General features: G+C 38.7%; 1 protein-coding gene across 6 annotated transcripts in view; it reads left to right on the top strand.

Moving 5' to 3' along the window:
• The window catches only part of LOC126483627 (transmembrane protein 268), a 112,483-nt gene that overhangs the window by 17,556 nt on the left and 79,057 nt on the right, over positions 1-15,870 (top strand). For all 6 annotated transcript variants that reach the window (XR_007587748.1, XM_050106675.1, XM_050106674.1 and 3 more), the window contains exons 2-5: positions 5,723-5,838; positions 7,702-7,935; positions 8,486-8,632; positions 8,744-8,914. Coding sequence is in view for 5 of the 6 variants with exons in the window: in XM_050106675.1 (XP_049962632.1) it covers positions 5,723-5,838; positions 7,702-7,935; positions 8,486-8,632; positions 8,744-8,914 (668 nt within the window). In the remaining variant the exon portion in view is untranslated. The remainder of the gene's footprint in view (positions 1-5,722; positions 5,839-7,701; positions 7,936-8,485; positions 8,633-8,743; positions 8,915-15,870) is intronic.

The following is a 15,870-nucleotide window of genomic DNA, read 5'->3' as shown; positions in this document are numbered from 1 at the left end:
GGAAAAAGACATTTAGTATTTCGGCCTTTAGTCTGTCATCCTCTGTTTCAGTAGCATTTTGGTCACAGAGTGTCTGGACATTTTGTTTTGATCCACCTACCGCTTTGACATAAGACCAAAATTTCGTAGGATTTTCTGCCAAGTCAGTACATAGAACGTTACTTTCGAATTCATTGAACGCGTCTCGCATGACCCTCCTCACATTACATTTCGCTTTGATAAAATTTTTGTTTGTCTGCAAGGTGTTGGCTATGTTTATGTTTGCTGTGAAGTTCCCTTTGCTTCCGCAGCAGTTTTCTAACTCGGTTGTTGCACCACGGTGGCTCTTTTCCATCTCTTACGATCTTGCTTGGCACATACTCATCTAACACATATTGTACGATGGTTTTGAACTTTGTCCACTGATCCTCCACACTATCTGTATTTAAAACAAAACTTTTGTGTTGAGCCGTCAGGTACTTTGAAATCTGCTTTTTGTCACTTTTGCTAAACAGAAAAATCTTCCTACCTTTTTTAATATTTCTATTTATGGCTGAAATCATCGATGCAGTAACTGCTTTATGATCGCTGATTCCCTGTTCTGCGTTAACTGTTTCAAATAGTTCGGGTCTGTTTGTCACCAGAAGGTCTAATATGTTATTGCCACGAGTCGGTTCTCTGTTTAACTGCTCAAGGTAGTTTTCAGATAAAGCACTTAAAAAAATTTCACTGGATTCTTTGTCCCTGCCACTCGTTATGAACGTTTGAGTCTCCCAGTCTATATCTGGCAAATTAAAATCTCCACCCAGAACTATAACATGGTGGGGAAATCTACTCGAAATATTTTCCAAATTATTCCTCAGGTGCTCAGCCACAACAGCTGCTGAGCCAGGGGGCCTATAGAGACATCCAATTACCATGTGTGAGCCTGCTTTAACCGTGACCTTCACCCAAATCATTTCACATTTCGGATCTCCGCCAATTTCCTTCGATACTATTGCACTTCTTATCGCTATAAACACGCCTCCCCCTTCACTGTCCAGCCTGTCTCTGCGGTATACATTCCAATCTGAGTTTAGGATTTCATTACTGTTTACGTCTGGTTTTAGCCAACTTTCTGTCCCTATGGGCGTTGTGACCGTTTGTTAATGAGAACAGTTCTGGGACCTTTCTATAGACGCTCCTGCAGTTTACTATTAGCACATTAATATTGTTATTCCCTGTTGCATTTTGCCTACTCCTACCTTGCGGCGTCTCGGGAGGCGTCTTGTCGGGCCTAGGGAGGGAATTCTCTAACCTAAAAAAAAAAAAAAAAAACCCATGTGCACTCCACATGTACTCCGCTACCCTTGTAGCCGCTTCTGGCGTGTAGTGCACGCCTGACCTATTCAGGGGGACCCTACATTTCTCCACCCGATAGCGGAGGTTGTGAAATTTGCACCCCAGATCTCCGCAGAATCGTCTGAGCCTCTGGTTTAAGCCTTCCACTCGGCTCCAAAGCAGAGGACCGCGATCGGTTCTGGGAATGATACTACAAATAGTTAGCTCTGATTCCACCCCACGAGCGAGGCTTTCCGCCTTCACCAATTCCGCCAACTGCCTGTACGAACTGAGGATGACCTCTGAACCCAGACGGCAGGAGTCATTGGTGCCGACATGAGCAACAATTTGCAGTCGGGTGCACCCAGTGCTCTCTATCGCCGCCGGCAGGGCCTCCTACACATCTTGGATGAGACCCCCGGCAAGCAGACAGAGTGAACACTGGCCTTCTTCCCCGACCTTTCCGCTATTTCCCTAAGGGGCTCCAGCCCCCACCTAACATTGGAGCTCCCAATAACTAGTAAACCTCTCCCCCCCATGTGCCTGCTTGGACCTTGCTGAAGGAGCAGCCACATGTCCACTCACAGGCAGAGCGGGCGATGCCACACGGCCAGCCTCCACATTTACCCTCCACCTCGTGCGCCGCGAACGCTGCTGAACCCGCCACTCCCCTTGGGGAGAAGGTGGCCCAACCGCACCTGGTACCCGCGAAGATGTCTCGACAGCAGGGACAGTGGGTGAAGCATGTAACACCTGGGGTGTACCTTGCGACACACCAGACCCCCCCACTGCCGCTACACTCCGAGGCAGCAGCCTGAAGACGGCTGACCGCGGCCATCAACACGTTCAGCTGTTCGCGAACAGTGGCCAACTCCTCCTGCATCCGTACACAGCAGTCACACATCCTATCCATCCTAAGGAATCAATTTACTGAAGAGAGTTAATCAACTTTTAACTAGACTGCTAATTCACTAAATGCGGCTGATTATTGACTGAACTGCGATTGGTAGCCACTTGTTATAGAAAACAATGAAAATGGCACTACCTGTCTCTGGACTGTATTGAAAACAATCACTAGCACTGCTGGCACTATGGTTGACTAAAGGGGCTCTCCCTGACTGTATTCAAAACAAACACGAAATCTATGGAACACTATTAATAGCACTCTACAATTAAAGCTTCCTAAAAGCAAAAACACACGGAAGAAGAAGTGAGAAGTAAGAAAAATACAGTTAATACTTAAATTAAGGTAGCTCGCTGCACAGCAGACCTGAAGCAGACGGCGGTTAGGACGACACTGGTAAAACTGAGCCATATATGATTATTGAGCTAACCAAAGTGTTTTGCAACAACATGGGAGCTATCAAGTTAGCTCAGAGCCAAATAACAAGTGTGCAGCTCAAGCACATTGATATTAGCACCATTTCATTAGGTAACACCAAATTAGAAGGATATTATTATAAACAGTATAAGGGGAATGTAGATTGCTACTCCCCATAAAGATGACACATTGAGTTGCAGACAGGTTCAACGAAAAGACACTTATACATTAGTGTTTTCTTCTAAGTAAAGACAAATTCCAGAAATTAGTAAAACTGTATGGTTTAATAACATACGGTTTGCTTTGAGGTGGTGTAGTATTCAAGATTATTTTGAGCACATAAAAATATTTGTTCAAGGGGAGATTTTGGGGTTTGGTGATCAAAATGTTTGTTGTGTGTGTCAGCAGTTAGTTAATGTGTGTAGACTTCTCTGTCTATTACATATATTCTTAGGTATCTATGCTCCATGTTCTGTCATACGCCTTTGTGTAGTATGTCTCCATAAATCGCCAGGAACACATGTATATAATAGAATATATGTTCCTAAATAACGTTTCTCCATCAATATTATTTGACTGTGCAGGTATTAAATCCAACACAGTTTCATTGCTTGACAGGTTGTATTTACAACTGACATTGGTTTCACAATAGTTATATCTCCACTTTACATGTCTTCAACATGTTTTAAAGGCCTTAATCGTTTGTTCATTTATTGGTCTGTATACTTCTCATTGGGGTTCAGTTTTATTCTGGCAAATATTAATATTATTAATAGTAAGCCTTGAAAGGGACAATATTTTCTGCTATTTGAAAAATTTTCAAACTGGGAACCATTTGGTTAATAGAAAAATCCCTTACTAGCGTGTTACATAAATGAACAAGCATACAGAGTTGTGTGTTTTGGTAAAGTTTGGTAGAAAAGTAATTTCAAGAGTTAGATCTGTCTTTATTATGTAAGATGATTTACTATAGAGTGCGTTCTGTCATGGTTGTTCTATTTGTTTGCCTGGGGCATTTCTTATGGACTGTGTGCTTGATGTTATCACAAGTGCAGCAAACACTGCTGTGCTGTGCACAACAACGAGTAATATCAGCAGCTTGAATATAATATATAGCAATAATGTCAACATATATTGAATTTTTTTGTAATAGCATTTTGTTCCATTGGTTTGTAATAGCATTTTGTTCCATTGGTTTGTAATAGCATTTTGTTCCATTGGTTGAATATCATTATCTGAACTGGATGTCAATCTAATGTAAAGACCCATGCCAACCACTTGTAAATGTCAGTGTATAATAATGTCTGGAAGTTGTAACATCCAAGTTCTCAGAATACTGATTTAGTAGATATTTTCATCAAATCAAGATTTGAAATGTTTTCATCTAGTTGGGAATTTGACAGTTGCTACAGAGCAGAAGTGCAGTTTATGATTAACATACATCAACCAAACTCTTGCAGTTCTGGCATTTGTACTCAGACATCATTCAGTATTTTAGTAATAATGATACTGCTGTCAAATTTTCCAAGTCCATTTTCCCATTAATGTGTGTTAGGAAATTTATAGGGAAATTTCAGGGTCCTATGAAATCCCTTCTACATCAAAACAGGTGCAACAGAAGTGAGTCAAGCTACTTCAAAGAGAGACAAAAATTCCCTGAAGGTGCCCTATAAATTGCTTCAATCACTGAGGAAGAACTATTTACAGGCAGTTAATAGTACATGTTTCAAAATGTTGCTCTAAACAAAAATCATGTGTATTCCACTTGCATAATGCTTGACATATTTCTTAATTAAAACCACAACACAATCTCTTACCATTTGTTTCCTGCAGTATGACATCAGATTGTACTTGTGTATTAAAAATCTTTTCACTTCAGAGCAGATGCAGCGCTCAGTGAAGCACAGTACAAGATTGGTGCTTTATGCTTTTGAAGTTATTCAGTAAACTTTTTATACAGATTCTGACTCAAGAACATCATGTAGAAACCTCTTTAAGGAACTGGGTATTCTTACCACTGCTTCTTGGTATATTTATCCCTTAATGAAATTTTTTGCGAATAATAGCGCAATTCATAGTAGGCTATCAATACTAGGAATATGAACAAGCTACATAAAGACCTAAAATCACGTACCTTGAGCCAAAATAGGGTCCATTATTCAGGAATACACATTTTCAGTAAATTGCCAGCAATCATTGAACACTTTGTTTCATATGAAGTTCAGTTTAAACAGTGTTTGAAAGCCTTTTTGGTAGGCAACTTCTTGTGCTCTATAGATTAATATCTTAACAGGGGCTATTAGACCAGCTTAAGTAAAAATGTATGTTAGATTTTAGTTTTCACAGTGCTTGGTCACAACAGTTAATATTAAGTATTTTGTGTATGATAAATTTATTAAAAGTGCATAATTATGTTTCATTATGACAGTATATTAATTCTGTAAATTTTAGCAGGTCCAGTTTACTGTAATTTATTCACATATCTTGGCAATCTCCTTATAAGTGGTCAGGGAAGTGAGTATTGTATTCAGATGTTCTGTGTTTTTGTGTTATACTTTCCGACATATTTCACATCCACAAGGATTGTGTCATTCTTTGGTTTACGGAACAAAAGCTGAATGTAATTTGCAGTCTCAGCCATTCCCTCTTTGCCCTAACTCTATTTTCTTATGGTGCTCGCACATGGAAAGCATTCACTTCTCTCGCTCACCACCCTCCCTTCACTCCTCTCCCAACCTTCCTCACACCCTTCCCCCACCAGCTCTCCTCATACCTCTCTCCCAGCCCTTCCCCCTCATCATGTTTTCTCCTGCTGTCTAAGAAAAATCTGATGGTTGTAATTATACTTTTAGTTCATTAATTATTTCGAAGATGCTTCCACGAATGATACTCTTGCTGAGAAAGAACACCATTAGACAAAGGCAAGGTAGTGATTTGATTGGTGGGAGGCCATTCTAGTACATTCTCGTGTGTGTGTGCAAGTGCTTGTGCACTTTTTCATAAGCAAAACATTCTTTTATGTGATAACGGGTATTTATATAGAGTAAATTTATTTTAGAAGTTTCTCATCCAACATAATTTTGTGTTTTATTTATCTTTCAGCTAATGGGGACATAATTGTAACACTGCTTCCAGTCAATACAAAATGGCCATGGATTACACCAGCTAAATTTCGACCGGAATTAGTACCTGAGGAACTCATGGCTCAAGGTTTAACAGTAAGTCCTGGATAAATTTGCTCTTACACTTTCAGAAAAATGTGTCATTTGTATAATAGAGAAGAAATTGTAATGACATATACTTTGACCGGTGGGAACTGTTGTGCCTTCGTGGCCTGTTTGGGGGGGGGGGGGGGGAGATAAGTTTCAGTACTTGAAATGTTTTTTGGTGGAATTGAGCCCTATTCATGCAATACTTTCGTAAAGAGTATACCACCATCATTTACTGTGTATTATATTTATTCTTTGTACTATCCACGTTTTGGCTTTTATGCCATTATCAAGTACTTACTAAATCATATCTGTTAAGGCAGTCCAAAGCAAGTAAACAAGGCTAGTAAAATTTTAAAGACATATGTTAAAGAAATGTGTTAGCATTGTTTACCTGCTTTTGGACTGCCTTAACGGATATGACTTAATGATGGTCTAACAACTTTTAGCATTGTACTTGATAATGGCATAAAAGCTAAAATCTGGATTGCACAAAAGATAAATATGAGAAATATAATAAAACAGCCAAATGGTGGTTTTCTCTTTTAAAGAGCCCAGTATTTAAGTTTGAGGAGGAGAACAGCAAAATCTTAATCATAATTATAAAATGTATTTTTATAAGTACCTCTCATCTCTGCTAGATTGTGTTACATTGTATAGAATTTTATATATGACTGGTGTTGATGAAGATAGCAGTTTTAAAACAAAAGGCTGGTTTTTATTGAATAATCAAACATCACAATTTGCCAATTATTGAAATCTCTTGTTGATCCACATTGGATAGTGACCAACTTTTTCATGATTTACAGACTTCAGTGCCATGTTTCCTATGGGCACTTTTTTAAAATTATCTTCATTTTATATTTCCATACTCTCTTGTCAGTTTGTGCAAAACTTATTCTATTTGAAGCCTCAAACTAAAATAATATATTTTACATAGTTAAATTGTAAAAAATGGAAATGTATCTGCTATAAGCAGTCTGTTACTTACCTTTATCCCCTTGGTTTAAATTATTTTTAGTTCTTTGGAAACAGAAGACAGTTGATGTGTGTATTGCCTTGAAATTAAATACTAGATATGCAGTACGTAACCATCTTGTATCATACTAGAGAGTTTGTTCAGGCAGGGAAAGTGTTGCAGAAGCTCAACACTTTTTATTAGAATACATTTTAATTATGAGTGAATGACATGTTGGGGAACTGTAACAGGTGTAAAAAGTTAATGTAACTGGAAGATGAATAGGAAAAGACTGCTATTAAAACTTTTTCCTCTGTTTTTATGTCAGAAATCCTCAACAGTTGGTTGTGTTTGTTTTCTTATTAAATAATTTGAGTTTACAGAATATTTGACTCTAAGATGTGAGATTTGAAGAGGAAAAATTTTAAGCACTTCGCAATTGGTGTGAGGCTTAAGGCAATCACATTTTATGAGCATGTTGGTTTAAATAATTCACTAATGTATTTTTGTTTATTCAATATTTGAAAATAAAAAATCTTATAAAAATTTCTTTATGACATCAACTTTCACTAGATTAAATTTTTTTTTTTTTTTAACTGCTATTTCTGATAGATTTTTCATTTTTGTATTCCTGTCTTGTTTAATAGATGTTCACCCAAATCATTCAGTTTTGAGATTTGTATGGCATCAGACTTCTGCTCCAAGATACTGGATGTTTGTCAGATAATATTTCTTTCTTGCTTGATATTTAATATGGTACAGTTGTGGCTTTTGTATTCAGTCTGCTGAAATTATAGGAAAATTTTGCATCATACATGTTAGCAAATTTTCATGTCATATTAGAGCTACATTCTGTCACTTTTGAGTAAATTTTTGTGGCTAATTATCTGATTAATGCTTTTGTTTACTTTCAGCTAACAGTAGAAGATTATGTTCATGTGATGGAAATACTGACAAATGATTTTAGGTTCAACATTTACAATATATGCTACAAACGCATTCTTGTAGCCTGGATATTTACAGCATTTGTTGTCCTACTTGGTCTTCTGTTTTCTGGGGTGACTGGTTTGACACTATTTGGACTCGGTGTTATGTGGCTCATCCTGAATGCTTTAGCAATTTTTTTCTGTATGTGGGTGAAAATTAGGGTAAGTTGAGTAACTTAGTTAAGTACTGGTAGACTTCATTGTTTTGTAGTATGTGCATTGATTTCAACAGATTATTTCCTACCGTTTGTGCAGCAATTTTAGTTTTATGAGAACAAAAGGTGCCATACTAATCTGGTGTGGCTGCTGGTAAAGTGCCAGATTATAGATCCAAAGGTCACGGGTTTGATCCCCAGTCATATTTCTGGCGTTGTTTGTTGAGATGAAAAATGGGGAATTACACCATGGTTCAAAGTCCATGTTAATCTGTAGGTACCCCTCCAACAGAATATGACTAGTAAAGCACTGTGGAGTTCACAGCAATGTTCAGATTGATGACAGTTTTACTTGCACCAATCTAAATTTAACTTCACCTTAATTGTTCCCATCCCTTTTACTTGTCCTAAATGAAGTATTACATCCTATTCCCAGAAGAAACAATGCAACATTTTCATTGTGGCCCTACGCATTTTGGAGTAGTAAACTTTGATAAATAAATGTTACCACATTTATTTAATGTAGTTTAAGAGCACTTCTTTGTTTTGTTTTTCAGTTAAACCATAACTTGGAGCGCTGTATGGCACAAGTAAACAAGCACTTACTGAAGCACAGAATCATCCTGGGACTTGATGATAGAGGAAAGTTGTCTTGCCATAAAGTGAATTTATGCTTCATTTACTTTGATGCTGTTGATTGCATTGTAAGGGAACATGAATATACATTCTTAATGTAATCATACTATTGTATTTACACTATTCTGCAGAGAAATGTATAATTAGTGCATTCATAATATTTGTCTATATTCACACAGAAAAAACTTCAAGAAGTAATAGAAAGGGAGGAACGTGAAGGCCGTCCTGTAAACAGAGAGGAAACTGTTGAAGAGCGTAGACAGAGACAACAATTTCAGCTGAGAATGGACATAGAAGATCATGACATTATTATTCAGGGAAGCAACACAACAAGAGTGTCTCGGAAACAGGTTAATTTGTCTGCTTGTAATCAATTTAAATCAGATTTTATATATACAGGGTGTAAAAAAAAAACTTCATGTACAAAATTTTGGTGTGTTTAAAGGAGATACAGAGCAACGCTTTGTGACAACAATGTCACTGGTGCATTGTTTCACCACAAGGGGTCCATGAAGTTTTTGAGACAATAGATGTTCGGAAACAGTGATCGTACTGCCATGTGATGAATATTGTTGCTGAAAATGTCATTCATTTACATTAATGCTCAACTGTGATTTGCTTGTTAATGATTGTCCATGCATAAAGCAACCAGATGTTTCACAAACAATAGCTGCAGCTTAAGCCAAACAAGCAAGCCAGTTGTGAATTCATGTAAATGGACAACATTTTCAGCAACATCTCTCACCACCCTAGTGTGTTTAGGGTGGAGGTTTTATTGTGTTGCAGAGTGGCTGGCGTCTCCTTTTTCTTCTCATGCCCAGCCGTGGTAATCTGCTCTCTTGTTTTGATCTCTTCTACATGTTTCTGGCATCTCTCTGTGTTTTTCTTGTCCAATTTTGTCCACTTTAGTGTTTGTTGCCCTTCTGTCATTCTTGTGGTTTTCTCCTTTATTCCAGTTGTGTTTTGTATGTCTCAATTATTTTACTCCCACCCTTGTGGAATTATTTTAATCAGAAAGAGGGACCAATGATGTAGCAGTTTGGTCTCCCCCCCCCCCCCCCCCCCCCTCCTTTTAAACCAACCAACATCTCTCAAACAGTATTCATCACATTGCAGTTTCAACACAGTCTCTATCTCTTGCGCCAAAACTCACATGGACTCCTAGGGGGTGGGGGGGGGGGGGGGGCTGTGTGTGTGTGTGTGTGTGTGTGTGTGTGTGTGTGTGTGTGTGTGTGTGTGTGTGTCAAAATAATGATTTGCAGATCAGTTGGTGCCTGCTGCAGAATTGCATGGAATAGTGCCTGTCCTGTGTTTGTTTCTTTTTATTGAATAGGTAACCTTATAACAGTGAATTGCAAAAGTAAAATATTAAAAGTATAATACCAAATTTTGCAGCATTAAGAGCTTTACTTTAGCTGTGGCACATGCATTAACCAACTGGTAATGTGTGAAAGAACTTGTATAGGGACATACGAAAGCACAGAGCATGAAAAATTGTAGCATATTGGCCAAGCATGTTAAGTGGAATTCCACTGACTACAGCATGGTTTTGAAAGAACCACAGATTTTGATCATCTTAAGTGGAAAAAGTACTGCCAAAAAATACCTAATTTCGTAATGATTCAAGTTTTTCTTTGGTGAAAATACAGAACTAAGGGTACCATATGTGGGATAATACACAATCTCATAACTTCCTGACAAACTGTCTCAATAAGTTATAATTAAAAGTTTGCCTTTTTGAGATGATGATCAGAATATCACACCCAGAAATTCTCTTAGTTATGTGTTAAGAGTACAAGAAGCAACAGCATGTTAAATACATAACACTGCTTAAATCCTATACATTGGACATCTACACTTCTACCATCAGTCAATTGGAATGCAGGAAAGTTATATATGACACTAGAGCCTAACCTCTAGCATCCAAAATATATATCTGGTATGTGATGTAGAAAAATAAAAAAAACGCTGAAATTGCAATTTTTATTACACTTCTTAAACAAATGTCATTCATTGTGTCTATTAGTGAATTGCTGCTGGTAATTGAATAGCAGTTGTCATTGCAACAAAGTACCAGTATATTGTACATCTTGTTAGCTTAACTACACTATAACCCAATAAGACACAGTGTGTAGTCCTTTCTTCGTAAAAGTTTGAATAACATATCAATAGTTGACTTTCTTTAGTCCTAATTTTAATGTTGTGTTGTCCATGTTAATTAATGTGTTCACCACTTCGTCATCGACTTCAAAACTCAAAACACAACATTTATATGTGTGTATTGCTTCAGTAGCTTTTGACATTGTAGGAATTGGCAGAGGTGGTGGTTCATCCTTATCCTCGCTTTCTCTTTGTTTCACTGCCATCTATTCCTGTGAGACATCTTGAAGCAGTTTGAGATTGTGATTTCTTGCACAGAATCCCCAGGCACTTTTTACAAAATGCATAAAATCTAAGATCATAATCTATCAACACAGGCCAACCTCTTCTATATGAGAATCTTTCTGTATTTTTGTTTCAAGCATTTTATAATGCCTTGGTCAAGTGGCTGAAGGTGGCTTTTACAATTGGGAGGAAAAACACCATATTTATATTATGTAGATGTGACATATCTTTGGGGGGTGGGGGGGGGGGGGGGTGCTGCACTCTGGCCAATAAATAGTTGTAGTTCCGCATTTCTAACGCCCAACCTTGCGTCCCAGGCATGCAATAATTATTTGAACATTGTAGTTGTTACCCATATGTTTGCATTAAACCTATATTTACATGGAAGTGTCTGCTCATCTTTAAGCAGCGTGGACTCTTTGCCTTTCCTGACATCAACTTCTTTGTTCAACTATCATTACAACATAATGAAACAGTTAGCTTCTCGTAACTAAATTTCCCGCTGTGAAATTTTTCCTCTCTGAACTCAAGCTTTGTTAGGCAGAAGGTGAAAAAAATAAGCCCATTTCATCTGCATAAAAAATGTCATTGGGACTGTATTTTTTTATTATTGACGAAAGTGTATTTGTCCATGACTGAACATTGTCAGTGTTTATGCTTCCAGCCTCACCTTGAACATGTTTATCCACTAAATTTAGTCTTTTCTTGAATCTTTTGATCCAACCATTTGATGCTTTAACATCTACAAGTCATAACTTTTGTACGAAATATATTGCTGTAGCACAAACTGCAGTACCATCAGCTGAAATATTTGAAGCACAACTTCCTTTGGTCCACTTCATTAAAACATTCTCCCTTCCGGAAACTGACCATTTTTGCTTTCCGTTTCCTTTCCAAACATGCTGCTTAAATTGTTTTTTGTGTGTTCACTATCACATTTAATGTTGATGAAGGAATGTTCAGTTTTCATACAATATCAATACACATGATATGTGAATTTTTATCCGCTACCTAAGTAAAGTTCCACTCTTCTTTGTTTGTTAACTGTCTCACTGTCTTTTTATTCATGATTTACCGGTACACCTTTTCAAACACACACAAAAAAAAAAAATTCGTGAACTGAGAGTCAATCAAATGCTAAATATGAACAAAGAACACCAGTGACTGAATTATGTGCTATTTGGTTTATTATTTGACAGCTACAGAAATCCGAAGTTGGAGTTACTGTCAGCGTAGATGAACTACTTCAGTGCATCAGTTCTACCATAGCAATGATATATGACTTGCAAAATTGCTAGCACTGAGTGCCTCTCTGCACATTTCTGCACTCTACAGCCACAAATGTCTTACTCCCATCACTCTCAGCAGCCAAACAGTACCAATATTGTCAAATTTTAACACACTATACAGGGAGGGAGACTGTACAAATGAGTCATTTTAACATTATGTAATGTACTTGGGACTGGAACTTCCCAAAACAGATGTACTATATGAGAAAATGTGGTAATGAGGAGCTTACTAACAAAATTCCACTGTATATCTTTTCTGTGACTTATTCTCTAGGACAAATTACCTGCTGGCAACCTAGTTTTATCATAGGATAATGTTTCCTGCTTCTCTTGCAGTCTTCCCTTACTTTACAACATGTACTTCAGTTAACTTATGTTCTGTTCCTAAATCTGTGATTGACCTCCACATTTTCAGTGCACAAGTTGTCACCTCTCCTCCCGTGCGGAGGGCCAGGTGAAATTTGCTCTGGTTCACTGAACTATTTCATGACAGAGGGACTTGTGACCTTCCTGTTTAGTCCCATAACACCCAAATAATCTTTGTAGCTTAGCACTAACTGCAGTTTCTTCACTGTTAGTCTGCACCTAATAACCATTAAATTATACACACATCAAAAGAAGCTTTGCATCACCTCGCTTCCGAGAGTTCTGGAACCTGTACAGAAAATTGGAATAGAGATTAACGTAAACATCATTTACATCCTTTTTATTGCTCATGAAAACCATACATTGCATGTTGTACCACCATACAGCGAGATCTTCAGAGGTGGTGGTCCAGATTGCTGCACACACCGGTACTTCTAACACCCAGTAGCATGTCCTCTTGCATTGATGCATGCCTGTATTTGTCGAGGCATACTGTCCACAAGTCTATCAAGGCAGTGTTAGTCCAGATTGTTCCACTCCTCAACGGCGATTCAGTGTAGATACCTCAGAGTGGTTTCTGGGTCACATTTTCCATAAACAGCCCTTTTCAATCTATCCCAGGCATGTTCAATAGGGTTCATGTCTGGAGAACATGCTGGCGACTCTAATCAAGCGATGTTGTTATCCTGAATGAAGTCATTCACAAGATGTACACGATGGGGGTGCGAATTGTCCATGAAGATGTATGCCTCGCCAATATGGTTGCACTATCGGTTGGGGGATGGCATTCATTTATCATACAGCTGTTACGGCGCTTTCCATGACCAAAGGCGTACGACGGCCCCACATAATGCCACCCCAAAATGTGAAGGAACCTCCACCTTGCTGCACTCACTGGACAGTGTGTCTAAGGCGTTCAGCCTAACCAGGTTGCCTCCAAACACGTCTCCGACAATTGTCTAGATGAAGGCATATGCAACACTCATCGGTGAAGAGGACATTATGCCAATCTGGAGCAGTCCATTTGGCATGTTTTTGGGGCCATCTGTACTGCGCTGCATGGTGTCATGGTTGAAGATGGACCTCGCAATGGACGTCGGGAGTGAAGTTGCACATCATGCAGCCTATTTTACATATTTTGAGTCATAACATGACGTTCTGTGGCTGCATGACAAGTATTATTCAACAAGGTGGCATTGCTGTAAGGGTTTCTCTGAGCCATAATCCATAGGTAGCAGTCATCCACTGCAATAGTAGCCCTTGGGCGGCCTGAGCGAGGCATGACATTGACAGTTCCTGTCTCTCTGTACCTCCTCCATGTCCGAACAACATCGCTTTGGTTCACTCCAAGACACCTGGACACTCCCCTTGTTGAGAGCCCTTCCTGGCACAAAGTAACAATGTGGAATGAGAGAACCGCAGTATTGACCGCCTAGGCATGGTTGAATTACAGACAACATGAGCTGTGTGCCTCCTTCCTGGTGGAATGACTGGAACTGATTGCCTGTCGGACCCTCTCCGTCTAATAATCGCTGCTCATGCATGGTTGTTTACATCTTTGGGCGGGTTTAATGACATCTCTGAACAGTCAAAGGGACTGTGTCTGTGATCCAATATACACATTCAACGTCTATCTTGTGGAATTCTAGGAACTGGGGTGATGCAAAACTTTTTTTAATGTGTGTAGTAAGTGTCCACATCTATCCCTGGAAGTGATTAAAAAAAAAAAGAAGTTGCCTCTTGGTTTCTATCATGTATGATACTTCATTCCATAAATCTTAAAACAAATGTCAGCCATGATTAAATTATGATCTGCTCTGTGTGAAATTCTACCAGGTGACTTTCCCTTTCAACCACGTAGTCCCTGTTCTACTACTTTTCTTCTCTTCCTTTTCCTGCTATCGAAGTCCAGTCCTCCTTCATAATTGCCTTTTCATCTCCCTTGACAAACTGAGTAATTTGTTTTGTCTCTTCATACATTCTTTCAGTATGTTCATTTGCAGAGCTAGGTGACAAATAATACTTCTGTTACTATGGTGGCTGTTGACTCTGCGTCTTATCTTGGTTAAAAAATATATTCACTGTTGTTTTCATAGTTCACCCTCATTCTTGTATTCTTGTTCATTATTAGATCTAATCCTCGATTCCCCTATTTAGATTTGGACTGATGAATTTGTACCCTGATGGAATACTATGTCGAAAACATAAGTGTGTTGAAGATCTAAAAAAAAGACAGTCTTTTCGTGTAAAGCTGAAAACATTTTCTCTTGTTCGATAACACCCTCAGCTGAAAAGTCTTGAAGGAGCAGACATAATGTGACTGCTCAGTTGTTTGTAAATATTTGTGTAATAGCATCTGGATTATGGATGCTAAATGCATGTATTAGCAAGGCATTCACATCTGAATATCATTGACACTATTTGCGTGAAGAGTTAAGTTTCCTACAGCTCCATACATGAATATTCCTATGCTCTGCCTCTGTACTAAGGATAATAAACCAACCAACCAGTATTCCATTTGTTCTAAAGTCCATTCTGTATATAGCTGAAAACTGCAATGTATGAAAAAGTCTAGGAAAGGCTAGCTGTGGATGCCAAATGGCTGTGATAATGAATTGGCCACCTATGAAAATGATTTTTGCAGATTACTCATGTGCCATGAAACCAATCAAGATATGCATAAAGCAAAATATTATAGCCCTTAGAGTGGAGATAACTGCATGTTTTGAATAAAATAGTCTTGGTTTTCGCGTAGCGTCAATTAGAATAAAATTCTGGAGCTTTCGATGGCCATTCTCATCTGGAGTAAAACCACTGACTGCCAGGGCATGGTTTTCCGCTTATTGTAACCATAATTGTGGCCTCTGGCACCAGTCAGAGATTGCTGATATGCATGCATGAGAGATGAAGTGGGCAGCTCGTAGCGGCTCCAGCCCACCATGGGACCGAGTGGTGTCAGGGGGCGTGAGGGGCTTTCACCACATTTGAAACTGCCACTCCCCTCATGCATCTGTCATTGCTTCCTTTTGGTATCCAAAGCCCACCAACACAAGTCTTGGCTCATGTGTCAACATACTGGGATTCCATTATAAAAGAGGCAGCTGAGGTTAGAATGAACAACAACAATTTTAAAAGAGAAAAGGGGATACACATTCAATAGGGCATGGAGGCGGGCTTCGGATGTCGAAAGGAAGCAACGACAGAATGCGTGATGCGTGTAGGAAGGCAGGAGCAGCAGTTTCAAATGTGACACCGGCTCCTCGCAC

This window comes from Schistocerca serialis, chromosome 6 (genome assembly GCF_023864345.2).
Source record: "Schistocerca serialis cubense isolate TAMUIC-IGC-003099 chromosome 6, iqSchSeri2.2, whole genome shotgun sequence".
Taxonomy (NCBI): Eukaryota; Metazoa; Arthropoda; class Insecta; order Orthoptera; family Acrididae; genus Schistocerca; species Schistocerca serialis.
This window is presented reverse-complemented; position numbering and strand designations above follow the sequence as displayed.